Below are 13062 nucleotides of genomic sequence, written 5' to 3'. Positions count from 1 at the left end.
TCCAGCAACACAGACTATTCAAAAAGGCCAGAAAAATAGAAAATTGGCAAAAAGTTTCCTCAATCCTTCCAAAAAGGTTCATGCCTTTCACTGACTCAAGAACTTTCATATTCCAACTCCAGGTCATTTATGCTCATCTTACACCTGCTTCTAATAGACATGGTTATCTGATTTGGGGTCACCAACAGGGAGAGCTTGCCCAGTTCCTGAGCCAGTGTTGATCATGAGAGGGGAAGAGCAGTAGCCTCTGGCCCAGGAACGAGGAGCCTGGAAGAAGTCTTGCTATTCAGGGGATTCCGGGGCACCTCTTTTCCCACTATGTCCAGAGCTGCTACTAGATGCCCTGGCTCTCCAAGGCTGATGACTTAGCTAGGACCAGAGCATGGACTGCAGCAGCTGGCACTCAACGTTCTCTGGAAGTGGAAGTAGAATATCAAAACCAGGTTCCTCAGATACTGCACAGAAGAAGAAATACGATCGGTCAACAAAAATAAGAAAAAAATGTTCACCATCTCTAGCAATTAGAGAAATACAGATTAAAACTACACTGAGATTTCATCTCACTCCAGTCAGAATGGCAGTTATCAAGAGTACAAGTAACAATAAATGCTGGCAAGGATGTGGGGGGGAAAAGGTACACTCATACATTGCTGGTGGGACCGCAAATTGGTACAACCACTCTGGAAAGCAGTGTGGAGATTCCTCAGAAAGACGTGGAATGGAACCACCATTTAACCCAGTTTTCCCACTCCTAGGCATATACCCAAAGGACTTCAAATCAGCATACTACAGTGATGCAGCCACATCAATGTTTATAGCAGCTCAATTCATAATAGCCAAGCTATGGAACCAACCTAGAACCAGCCCTTTAACAGACGAATGGACAAAGAAAATGTGGTATATATACACAACAGAATATTACTCAGCCATAAAGAATGAAATTATGGTATTTGCCAGTAAATGGATAGAACTGGAGACTATCATGCTAAGTGACATAAGCTAGTCCCCCAAAAATGAAAGGTAGAATGTTCTCTCTGATATATGAATGCTGACTCACAATACGTGGCGGTGGACGAGGGAGGAGGGGGGGGGTCACCAGATTGGACAGGGCGCAGTTGGGGGAATGGAGCGGGGTTGGTAATAGAATGAATTGGACATAACTTTCCTATGTTCATATATGAATACATGACCAGTGTAACCCCACATCATGTACAACCATGATGTATGAATGGGAAGTTATACTCCATGGGTGTATGATATCAAAATACATTTTACTGAAGCATATAACTAAAAAGAACAAATTTTAAAAAAAAATTTAGAAAGCTGGTTCCTATGTCTTCCGTTAATTAAAGCATCCCTCCAACACGCTGATCTCCTAAGGCCATGATACTTCTCAGCCACTGGAAGCATCTCTTTCCTAGGTTTGCTGGGCCTTGGAGGATGCTATGTGTTGGTCGGAGAAGAGTGACATCAGCTTGGCATGTCATCTTTCACTGGAACATCCAACAAGGACCCTTTCCTCTTTTCACTCCCCTAAAAGCATCAAATGATGAGAACACTAAAGATCAACCCTAGAGAATGAATTAAGACCAAGCCCTTCCTTCATTTGTTAATCCACTCGGAACTGGAGAGCCGGGATCCAGGCTTTTAGATCTCTTTGTTTGTTCGATAAATATTTATCGAGCTCCTGCTCTGTGCCCGGCCCTGGGATGGAGCCTGGAAGCAGCACAGAGCCAGACGCTGTCCGGCACCTGCCCTGTCCACGCTGACAGCGGAGCAGACACCTTCCACAGAGCTGCAGTCACCAGGGCAGTGAAGATTCCCCCCAGTCTCGGTGATGAACAGAGCTGCAGATTGCAGATGCCCACCCTCTCTGGGGCTCCGGCTGCTCCATTTTCAGCCCAGCACACCTGCTCATCCTGAGACAGCCAGGTACAGAGGGGAAGGCATTCCACCAGCCTCACGGGGCGTTGTTACATAACCGTGGAGAAGGAGGAGAAGAAAATAAAGTAGCAGATGCCATGCAGCTGCTCCCTGGGCCAACTGTGCCATTTAATTTTCTCACCTTCCTAAAACCAAAATAAATAACCAAAAAGTAAGAGATAAGGAGTCAACTATACTTCACTTCCGAGCCACCTGGCAGACGACCAGGCAGGTGCCTGGGGAGGGGAGGGCCTTGCTGGCACCCTCTGTCAGTGCCTGTTATCACTGGACCGTACCACGTGCAGCTGTGTCTGTCTGTCTGTCTTGATCACCTGTTAGATGGTGAGCTCTTCAGGGCAGGGTCTGCATCTCATCCATATCTAAGCCCCAGAAGCTTGCACAAGGCCTGGCAAAAGGTCCTGTTGGTCAGCATGTGGGCTACCAGGTCACGGCAGCAGAAACAGGCTGTCTGTGGCAGACAACTAGGTCGGCCGCTCCATCTCCTTGGAAGAGAGAACCCACAGGGAGAGGTACAGCCGGCCAGCATGGCATGCCACTCAGGCCACAGTCGCCCAGTGCAGACTCTAGAGCCTGGCTCTTTGGGTCCAACATGGAACTCCTCCTCCTTGATCTGGCCACGACTTCTTGAGAGAGGCCCTTCAGTCGGCAATTCCTCCTACCCAGTTCTCATTCCAGCCCCCTCTCCTTCTCAGGTATCCCAACAGTATCATGAGCTAGGTGTTTTCCACCTGTCCCTTCATCTTTCACAGGTATGACCCCTAAGGCCTCTTACACTTATAAATCTAACTTGATATCTTCTTCCTGAAATGACAAATGTCCATGGCATCCATATACTCCTCTATATTTCCCAGGCTCCTTTGAAACTACTTTGGCCAGTCACTATTTCTAGTCAATGAAATATGAGCAGAAAAAAATGTGCTACTTCTAAGTAAAGGTGGTTATAAATCTAATGTGCCTTCCCCCACAGATTTCTCTCTAGCCACACCTCCTTGAAGCCCAAAGATGGAAGGGTCACAACACAAAAACAGCCTGAATCCCTATCCTAACACTTGACGGAGACCCAACAGGAGGACCTCTGACACATCCAGGACTTTGTGAGAGCAGAATATAAATCTTACTGTGTTCAGCAGCAGAGATTTCAGTATTCATTTGTAATGTAGCATAGCCTAGCCCATCCTGACTAACAGAAGACATAGAGCCTATGTACCTATTTGTTCAGCAAATCTATTTGCATCACCCTCTTATACTCCCAGCTATTCATTTCTTATGTCTCTGTATGCAGAAGTTCTTATTTCTCTGTGCCCATTCATCGGAAGTCCAAACCCATGAAGAAGGCCCCTTTAAAGAAAAATTCAGACTGCTAAAACTCTAGCCCAATGCCAAGGACGAAACAGGCCCTTAGTCTGTTAATTCCACCCACCACCTCCTCTCCAAGGACTCTTAAAAGACATCTGGAGACAGTGGGTGTGTCCGTGGGTGCCTGACTAGGTTGGAAGAATTATGGGGGACGAGCATGGCCAAGCCATTGTCCTCACTTTGGGGTGCTCAGGGGTTGTGGCCGGTGGGAACACATAGGAGGCAGCAACAGGTTGGCAGCCTGCTGCATCCTGATCTCTGGAGTCATCTGCACCCTGATATGAGGGAAGATGGAGGCCCTGGGGCTGTGGGCCAGGCGCAATGTCCTACGAGGTCATTGTCCGACTCAGAAAGCAGACCTGGCTGTTCCTTTAGGGTTCAGGTTAGCAACGCATTTCAGCCTTGGCAGGCCTGGGGAATCCGCCTGGCCTCACAGAGTTACAGCCCAGAGGGGGACAAGAGACCAACAGGGCCGTGACAGGAGGCAGAACAAGAGCCAGGCTGGGAGGTGCCCACCGATGAAGACCTCAGTGTTTGTGTCCCATTTCCAATACCCCTGCTCAGCAACGCAGAGTGTGACAAGATGGCAGATAAGGCTGCTTCTAGCTCATTGTGCGGAGCTTCTGCACCGTTCCGCTCAATCCTGATAAGAGCCCTGGGAGGTCAGCCTGATTGTCCTCACCCTGTACAAAAATAATAATAATGCTAGCAAAGAGCAGCAAATATTTACCAACACTCCTGACGGCCCAAGCGTTGATTGGTTTGCTCCCCTCACTTGTTCCTCTTACACCTGAGGAGGCCATTAGTATAGTGGCTCCATTTTATGGAGAAATGAGGCAAATTGACTTGCTCAGGGTCACCAAGAAGGCAAGGAGCACCCTATGAGATACAAATCCTGCTCTCCTGACCCTGAGACCAAGACTTAGTCCACAGGTGCTAGGTGAGCACCCGGCGGAGCGCCAGGGGGAGGAAGTTCGCCAGCCATTTCCTGCACAGAGGCTCTCTCTTGGCTCCTTAGAGTGCAGCCATCACCATTCAGTGATGCACCCCTCTCGGCCCATGTCCCCTCTGTCACTCCTCCTGCCCTGTCAGGTCTCAGCATTGCCCATTCTGCGCGGTACCCCACTCCGCCTCTCCATGTCCCTCCAGACCCCATCGTCTCTGCCTTCAGCTATGTCACTCCGTAGCTAGCTGGCTCCTGGGTCTCCAGGCTCCTTCTGTCCCTAGTCCACCAGCAGCTCCTATCAGCAGCCACCCAGCACACTCACCCTGCAGACCCTCCTGTGGCTCCTCTGGCCCCATCTTCCTGAAGCAGCCTTCAGGGCCATCCACACCCAGCACCAACCCACTTCCCCCTGCAGGCCCTGCACTCAGGGGAAAGCAGGTCAAACACACCTCACACATCGCTGCCTCCATCCTTGGATCATGAGGACCCTTCCTAGACCCAACCTCCCCTCCGCGGGGCCTGTGCCTGTCTGCATCTTTACCTTCACCCTTCCAGGCCCACCATGACTCCCCCTCCCCCAGGAGCCGCTCTTGACCCAGACATGGTCTCTTTCTAAACAGCCCTGGCATCTGTCCTCTCACTGTCCAATGTAGCATTTCCCCAGGGCCTGCCTGTGGGTGTCTGGTCGACCCACCTGGCACCACATCCCTTTCCTTTGAGGAATCACCTCTTTTCCACTCTGTATTCATATGGTGGGATGGAGCTGACCTCACCTCCCTGGGCCTTCATGATACGCTGCCCAATGCCCCAGACCTGGCGCATGGACACCATGTGCCTGACTTGGGCGTGAGCACGTGACCCAGCGCAAGCCAACAAAATGTGAGTCTGGGACTTCTGCTGAAATCATTGGGAAAGAAACAACTCTTCTTACTGGAGTTTCTAAACTGGGAGTGTGCAGACCTGCAGCTGTGAGAGGCCATCTGTGCCACCACATGGGGACAGCCTGCCCCGGAGTGAAGCTGACAGGAAATCAGAGCCAAGATGCAGAGGGGGGGGATATTTTTAAAGATCTCATTAGAGCCTCTGGATTCAGCCATGCCTGAACACAGCACACTGCAGTTTTGTTCAGTGATATGAACAAGCAAAAGTTGGGTTTCCACAACAGGAGTCCTAAGCACTGCACTTACCAGGTACCAGGGCCAGGTACCGTGCTGGGCAGTCAGAATGCTACCACCACAAAGATGTGGGCCTGATCCTAAAAGAGTTCATGCTCCATCTTTACATTTTTAATAAATATTGTATGGAGATGTAGTTTCCATACTATAACATTCTATCATTTACAGTGTACAACTCCATGGTTTTTAGTATATTCACAGAATTATGCAACCATTCTACTATCATTTTATATCCGGCATGGAAAACAAAGACTTCATTCTTGCCCCTTGTGTGGACTGTACCTTCCTGCAGCACCAGTAACTCCACAGGTGCTCAGCAGAGCGGTACTCAGCCTCCTGAGGAGGCTCAGCCTGGTGAGTAATAGGCATCTGGCAAAGCCACTCATGGAAAAAAACTCTGCTCATCCATCACTGGGTTTTCACAGGATCTTCTAACTGGATCCTGTGTTAGGGTGCTGCTCCTGGGAGCTACACATCTGGGCTGTGCACCTTTGGTTCCCTGGACTTTCCTTTAGTTTATTGTAGAATGCTTTAAAACAGCAACAAGTGGGAAAACATAAATCCATCAAGAGTGGAATGATTCAATACTTAAGTGCCCATACAATAGAATTGTACCCAGCCACTAAGAATCATCTTGACAAGAAGGACTTGAGGACAAAGGGAGATACCCATTATATTTTGTTAATTGAATGAAACAAGATCTTAAAATTCACATAGTATAATATCTCAAGTACATAACATAGTAAATTTGGGCCACTGGAAGGAAATAATGTTACTTATTAAGGCATAATTATTTTTGAGTAAGTGAATTATGGGAAATTTTTTCTTTATGCTTTTCTACTATTTCAACTTTTCTAAAATGAACATTAATTCAATCAGAACCACCAACACTATTTTTTTTAAAGAGAGAGAGAGAGAGAGAGAGAGAGAGAGAGAGAGAATTTTTTAAATATTTATTTTTCAGTTTTTGGCGGACACAACCTCTTTATTTTTATGTTATGTGGTGCTGAGGATCGAACCCAGCGCCCCACTCATGCCAGGCGAGTGTGTTACCGCTTGAGCCACATCCCCAGCCCTAACCAACACTATTTTTTAAATTCATTCCTTGATCATCGGTTCATTTTATTAACGTGACTACTAAAGAATGAAAAACAACCTCATGGAGAATGTCTTTGAATCTCTTAAAATATTGTCCCTCAGATTCTTTTAACCAAACTCAAGTGATATTTTTTGACAAAAATTTTTTAAAAAGACATTATCCCTTGGGCTAGGGATGTGGCTCAAGCAGTAGCGCGCTCGCCTGGCATGCGTGCGGCCCGGGTTTGATCCTCAGCACCACATACAAACAAAGATGTTGTGTCTGCCGAAAACTAAAATATAAACATTAAAAAATTCTCTCTCTCTCTTAAAAAAAAAAGACATCATCCCCCAGATTCTTATAATCAAACATGTTAGTAATGTAATCCACCAAATTTTCCTTTTTACCTTGACTGGTAGGAAACTCAGAGCAAAAATTTAATAATCAAAATGCAATAACCAGGCTGGGGATATAGCTCAGTTGGTAGAGTGCTTGCCTTGCATGCACAAGGCCCTGGGTTCAATTTCCAGCAACACACACACACACACACACACACACATACATAAAATGCCAATAACCATTTTAGTCTTGGTTTGGTAACTTCCGTGCTGTTACCTAGTTCCTGATGTTTCCTTTCATCTATATTTTCAGTGTCTTGCTTGTTTTTAGATATGCAAATCCTCCTTGGAATACATAAGCAAGCATTTGCTGAAGTGATCTGATGTTACACCAGAGAAGCAGAGGTTCTGACAGGTGATCTGTTGTGATGTTTCATTTTGACAAGTCCAGGGCAATGAGTGGGACCTTGAAAGTTCTATCGTTTTTCTAATTACACTAGAGGGTCACCCTGGATAACTACATACGGGAGGCTCCTATATAGAGATAGGCTCTCCCCAGTGACCAGATTAATCCATTCCTTCTAAATGTCATCTTACAGGCCATATGGACCAAGGTCCATCCTGGCTGCCCATTGTCACCGGCCAGTGACTGACAGCAAATATCCGCAAAGCCAGTTGAAATACAGTCATCACATTCAACCTCTGCTTGAGTCTTCAGACAATAAGTGGCACAGCCAGCAAGCAATTAGGTGGCACTCATAGTCCAGAATCACAGCTCCCCCACACTCACCAAAGGCCCCAAGCACCCTTCGGATGGCCCTGGATTTGCTGCATATTACCCAGACTAATCTTTCCTTCACTCTGGCTCAGAGGAGGAAAAAAAAAATACCTCTACTTTAAAGATGAAGTCACAAAAAAATTAATTATATCACATGGGCACACTCCTAAAATGTGATGCTTGGTGGCTGAAAATAATATATTTGATTGTCAGCTAGAATTATTTTTTTCCTAGCGATAACTTCACTGACTCTCCACAACATTTCAAAAACAAGCAAAAAAAAAAAAAGCACTCTTAATAGTTGAGTTGTGACCATGTTATCACAGCGAAAGCCACACACAGCTCACTTGTGAACACACACTAAATGGAAATGAAGGAAAGGAGGCAGAACCATTCACCCAGTGTGCCAGCAGAGCACAGGGAGCTGAACCTGCCAACTCAGGTATCTTCCTGTGAGCCTCACATCACTGTCCTACAAGTGTATATAATATCCTCACTCTTTTAGATGTGGACATCTAGGCAAAAGCAATTAGGTACCTCATTCAAGGTCGGGTGTGGGGTAGTAACCAATTTCTCAGTGTCCAACCCTGGTCCAACCTACTCCAAAGCCCTGGGTCTGGTCCATTTCAAATGGCTAGAGACTTCCCACACACACACTGTTTGCAGGAGACTGAAAATTATCTTCTGTCCTCTCCCCCACTGTTTCCTAAACATTCCCAGGAACTGAAGAGCCTCTGACTGCCTTTGGCCCCTCTCAGAAAGTGACCAAGACACGCTTGAAGAATAAAATATGAAACTAAGCACCCAGGCCTTGGCTGCCACAAACAGGCTAACAGGAAATCTCTTTCATGGAAGTTTCTAAAGGGAAGAAATTGATAGTGAACACATCATGCCACTGACAATCATTGGTGACATGCAAGCAGGACTGCCCTGTCTACATATGTTTTTGTCTCCACTGAACCTAGTCTCCAGTGGTGTCCCTTCTAGAAGAATAAGTATGGAAACAGTGCCAGGACATGCCTCTGTGCGATTGCGTTTGTGTGTGCTGGACAAGTACCCCCAGAGAACTTGAAGTGCTCAGGCAAAGATGAGAATGACAGGAATGTCATTCGGAAATGATTTCACACCCGGTTAGCCCTGTACAGCAACCCAGCTTGCATCCTCCGGGACCAGAGGACGCTTCGCCTGCAGCAGCCTGCGCGCATCGCTGCCAACTGCCACTGGTTCCTTCACCTTTTATTTACCGCGCAGAATAGACTGGTTCATCAGTGAAGCGCGGAAGGTGGGGAATGAGAAACAGTGTAGATTCTGCTCTTTCCCCGGGAAAACAAAAAAGAGCTAGGTAGGGAAAGAAGGGAAGCCCAGGTTGCACCACCAGCGTGGTAGCGCCATCCTCCTCCCAAAGTGGCTGCACCTGGGCTCCAGCAGAAGCACGAGGGGAGCTCTGGAAAGCAGGGTCAAGCCCAGCGCCTCGGCGGTGCTTGGAGCATTGGAAGAGGCACCAACCCAGAGCACCGCACAGGAAATCACTGCCCCCTTCAGGCCGCATCTCAGACGCCGCGGCCGGAGCGTAGAGGCTCCTTCAGTCCGGAAAAACTCGCAAACCCGACCTTGGGGTGCAGGTGACCGCTTCTCCAGAACCCCTCCGCGCGCCCTAGCCCCCGGTGGGCGGTGAAGGTCGGCGCTGGGGCTTCAGACAGAACTCAGGCCGAGGGCGTAGGGAGGGGTCTTGGGATGGAAAGCTCCGGCTCCGCTCAGAGGAGGCCAGGAGGAGAACAAGTCCGCTGCTGCGCTTTAAGTCAGTGCTCGGGCTATTAGAACCCTTCAAGTCTGCACCCGAGAAAGAAGCTGCGCCTGCAGCCGCCTAGTCCACACACCACTGCACGTCCGGGGAGAGACCTGCTACAACACTCTAGGAGCAACTAACCCGAGGGGGTTCTCCTCATTAAACCGCCCGGGCCGCTGGCAGCGCCGGACACATCCAGGCAACAGCGCTGCAGAGCCGGCGGCCCCACACCTGCGGACGCCGTGCGGCTCCGTGCTGCTGGCGCGCACCACACGCCCAGCTCTGCCGTGCGCTCGGGTCCCAAGATCCCGCAGCCCCACGGACCTCAAAGCGCCTCTTGGATTTCCTGAGGGAGGGGGACGGTAAGCAGGCCCACGGCCCCTCCAGCCCCGGCTGGCCCAGTTTGCAGTCAATGCGCCTGTTCCTCTCACCCGTCCCCCATACCCCCACGAGTGGCATCTGGACAGGGGCAACCACTGCAGGCCTTTGGGGATCCACCTTCTCTACTGCCTCTCTGTTCAAAGGAGACACTAGTCTTGTGTTGCCCCCCTCCAACACACTATCTCCAGAGCTGGAGGATGCTCGGCAAATCTGGGTACCAGTTGTGCTAGCCAAACCCAGCGGGACCCAGGGTGATCACTGAGCACCAGCCCGTGGTGCCCTCGGCAGGCGCTGGCGGGTCAGTCAAGGCTCTGGCCAAGGGCTGGAGCTTGCCTCTGTCCAACACTCCCACTCCCCGCCGTCTCTGGAGCCCCGATGGCACCAGCCGCTGGACACTCACCTCGGTGTCGTAGAGCCGCAGGTCGAGGAAGTAGGGGCGCAGGAGTGACTCGTTGCGGATCTGCTCGATGGCCAGTTCCACGGCGGGGAGCACGCCGCGCCCGATGCTGCCCTTGGCCACCTCCTTGGTGAGCGGCATGAGGCCCATGATGGAGAGAGGCGGGCTGCTGGGCGGCGGCCGGGGGGCACCCCGCGCCCAGCCCCAGGCCCCGGGCGCCAGCAGTAGCAGCAGCGGCAGCAGCAGGAGCAGCAGCGGGCGCGCGGGCGGCGGCGGCGGTGGCAGCGGCGGCGGCGGCCCGGGCTGCCCAGAGCTCCGCGGGGAAGCCATGCCGCGCCGCGGGCTGCGGGCGCCGGCTCACTCGGCCCGCATGGCCTGGCCCGGCCCGCCGCCCGGCGCCAAGCTCTCCCCGCGGCGCCCGCGCAATGGCGCCGGCCCTGGCCCCGGCTCCGGCTCGGGCTCGGGCTCCGACTGCTGTTCGCTCAGAACGGCCGCGGCGGCGGCTCCCGTGACGGATCAATCACGCCGAGAAGGGGTGGGAGCGAGCGGAGTGCGGGAGGCGGGGATCGAGCAAGCAAACGCCGAGAGGGGGCCGGCGTCTCGGCGCGCGCCTCTCTCCAGCGCGGCCGCCCCGCACCGGGCCGCCTCCGCCCGCCCCCGTGCGCGCTCTGAGCCGCTCTCCCGCCTTGAGCGGCTAGGCGGCAGCCCCTGGAGCCCGGCCGGGGGAGGGCGGGCGGCAGGAAACGCGGGAGGCGAAGGCGAGGCTGCACAGCGGCGGCTTGGGCCGCCTCCAGGGAAGGGGACCGGCCGTGCGCGCCGGGGGAGGGGGAGGCGCTGCGGCGGCCGCGGGGAGGGCCGTCTTCCCAGCACACGCACACACGCGCCCCCGGCCCTCCGCCTCACCGGCTGCTGCTGCCCGCCGGCCGCCGGGCCCTTAGCGCCCGAGGACAGAGATGGGGGACCCGGACCGTGCGCTGTCAAATGTGGGGGCCTTTGCCGCTTGCCGAGCGCTTCCTGTAGAACCCGCAGGGTGACTGCTTCTCAGAGGTCTGGGCGAGCAGGTCTGGGCAGGCAAACGTTCCGTGAAGACGTCCTAGAGGCACCTGAAGCCTGCTCTCTCCTGATCTGCTCTGGAGCCCAAGGCCCTGACGGAGCCTGGAGGATCACGGAAGATGCCCGCCGGTGCTCGGGAAAGCCTCTTGGTACTAGGCTCTCCTATCCTTTGGGTCTTGGCTGAGGACACCCTTCTCCTCACCTGACGCAGTAGCCGCCCTTTGCCGACCCCAGGCGAGGGTTGGGATCCGAACCTTGCCCTTGCGAGCGGCTACCGCCCCCTCCAGGCATTTGACCTCCGCGTGTCCCCACTCCAGAAGGGCCCCGCCCTAGAATTCCTCCCTGAGTGGGAGCTCTGTCCTAAGGCCAGAGCCGGCCGTGCACCCCTGGAGTCGCATAACTGCACTGGCTAACCTTAGCCAGAGCGGTCTTGGACCAAATATGCATAAACTCCATGACCTAACACCTTGGCCCCCTCCGTGTCACTCCATGAAGAGTAGGGACCTTATTCCATAAACTATAAAATCTCAGGGGCTGTTTAATGCCAGGGATATGGCAGGACATCAAATCACAAAACATCCTTGAGGCTGAAGCAAGCATTGTGGGCCATACCCATGACCTTGTAACAAGGGTGGAAATTTAACCTTCACCCAGTGCTTGCTACCTGCCTTACAATGTAGTCCACACAGCAGTCCTATAAACTAAGTATACTGGGTTCATCATCCCCACTTTACAGGTGAATAGGTTGAAGTGGTCTGTAGCTTGCCCAAGTATCCAGGGTTAGGGAGGACTGAAACTGCAGAGCTACCAGGGGCTCTTTGCACCCATGGATCTCAGTTCCCCAGGCATTTGGTGAGGGAGTCTGACCAGGTGATGGCCACAGAGCTGCTCTGTGAGTGAGGTAAAAGTGGCCCTTGAAGCAGGGCTGGGATACCAGGACCAGAGTAGGGGCAGAGCAGAAGTCAGTACCTTGGATAGCGCCAAGGGAAGTGAGCCAAACTAGCCCTGCCCCAATTTCTCTTTCTAGGCTTCTACAGATGCTACCTTCCACTTTACTTAGCATTTCTTCCCCCCCCCCCCCAAAGTTGGACAGTTTGCGTGAGCAGAGCTCATCTGAGCATCTCCACGCTCCCCAAAAAATGATCCAAAAGATAGGGTAGCCCCTAAGAGCCCACTCAGCAGGTGTCTCACTTGCCATCACAGACATCCTCTAAATCACCGGATTCTGGCTTCTGCCCTTCTTCGATTCAGCTCAGGTTTCTGAATAAGCATTTTTACTCTTTTTCCTTTTTTCCCCTTAGTCATTTGTGTTTTCCTTGTACTCTGTGCCAATACAGACGATCCGCTGACAATTACATCTGGGAATAAGTTAAAAGCTGGGATAACTTTGCCTGGCATTTACCAAGGGGTTCAAGGCCCTGTCTGGTCACATGCCCTTCAGCCCCTCTCTCTGATTACAGGGTGACCTAGTCCCCAAGACACATGGCTTGGGAGCAGCCCTGGCGGGAGGAGCACCCACTTCCCAGTCCGTCAGCTGGCTCCAGGTCAAGCTCTGAGCTCATGCCCCATTTCCAGTGCCAGGGCATTCCTGTAGTTCTGAGTTTCTATCCCGGCCTTGTGTTCCAATTTGGGCAACTGGGTCCCCTGGAGTGCTGCCTTAGAGTCCCTGTTCCTCAAAAGCTGGAGTCCATCCTCTTTTATTTTAATTGCTGCTCGTTCCTTCAACATTGTGTGGGAGGGCATACTCCATGCTGGCCAGTGTCCTAGGAGCTGGGGATACAGGAGTGAATCCACCAGACCCAAACTGCTGCCTTGTAGAATTGACATTCT

The 13062-nt window shown here is 51.9% G+C and overlaps 1 protein-coding gene across 1 annotated transcript in view; it reads right to left on the bottom strand.

The window, feature by feature from the left end:
• Gabbr2 (gamma-aminobutyric acid type B receptor subunit 2) overlaps positions 1–10509 on the bottom strand; it is a 356168-nt gene extending 345659 nt beyond the window's left edge. The window contains exon 1 of the mRNA XM_046457483.1: positions 10183–10509. Coding sequence (XP_046313439.1) covers positions 10183–10509 — 327 coding nt within the window. The remainder of the gene's footprint in view (positions 1–10182) is intronic.
• Positions 10510–13062: the final 2553 nt, after the last annotated feature.

This window comes from Marmota monax, unplaced genomic scaffold, assembly GCF_021218885.2.
Source record: "Marmota monax isolate L192 unplaced genomic scaffold, Marmota_monax_Labrador192_F-V1.1 WCK01_AAM20220418_F8-fsc00069, whole genome shotgun sequence".
Lineage (NCBI taxonomy): Eukaryota > Metazoa > Chordata > Mammalia > Rodentia > Sciuridae > Marmota > Marmota monax.
This window is presented reverse-complemented; position numbering and strand designations above follow the sequence as displayed.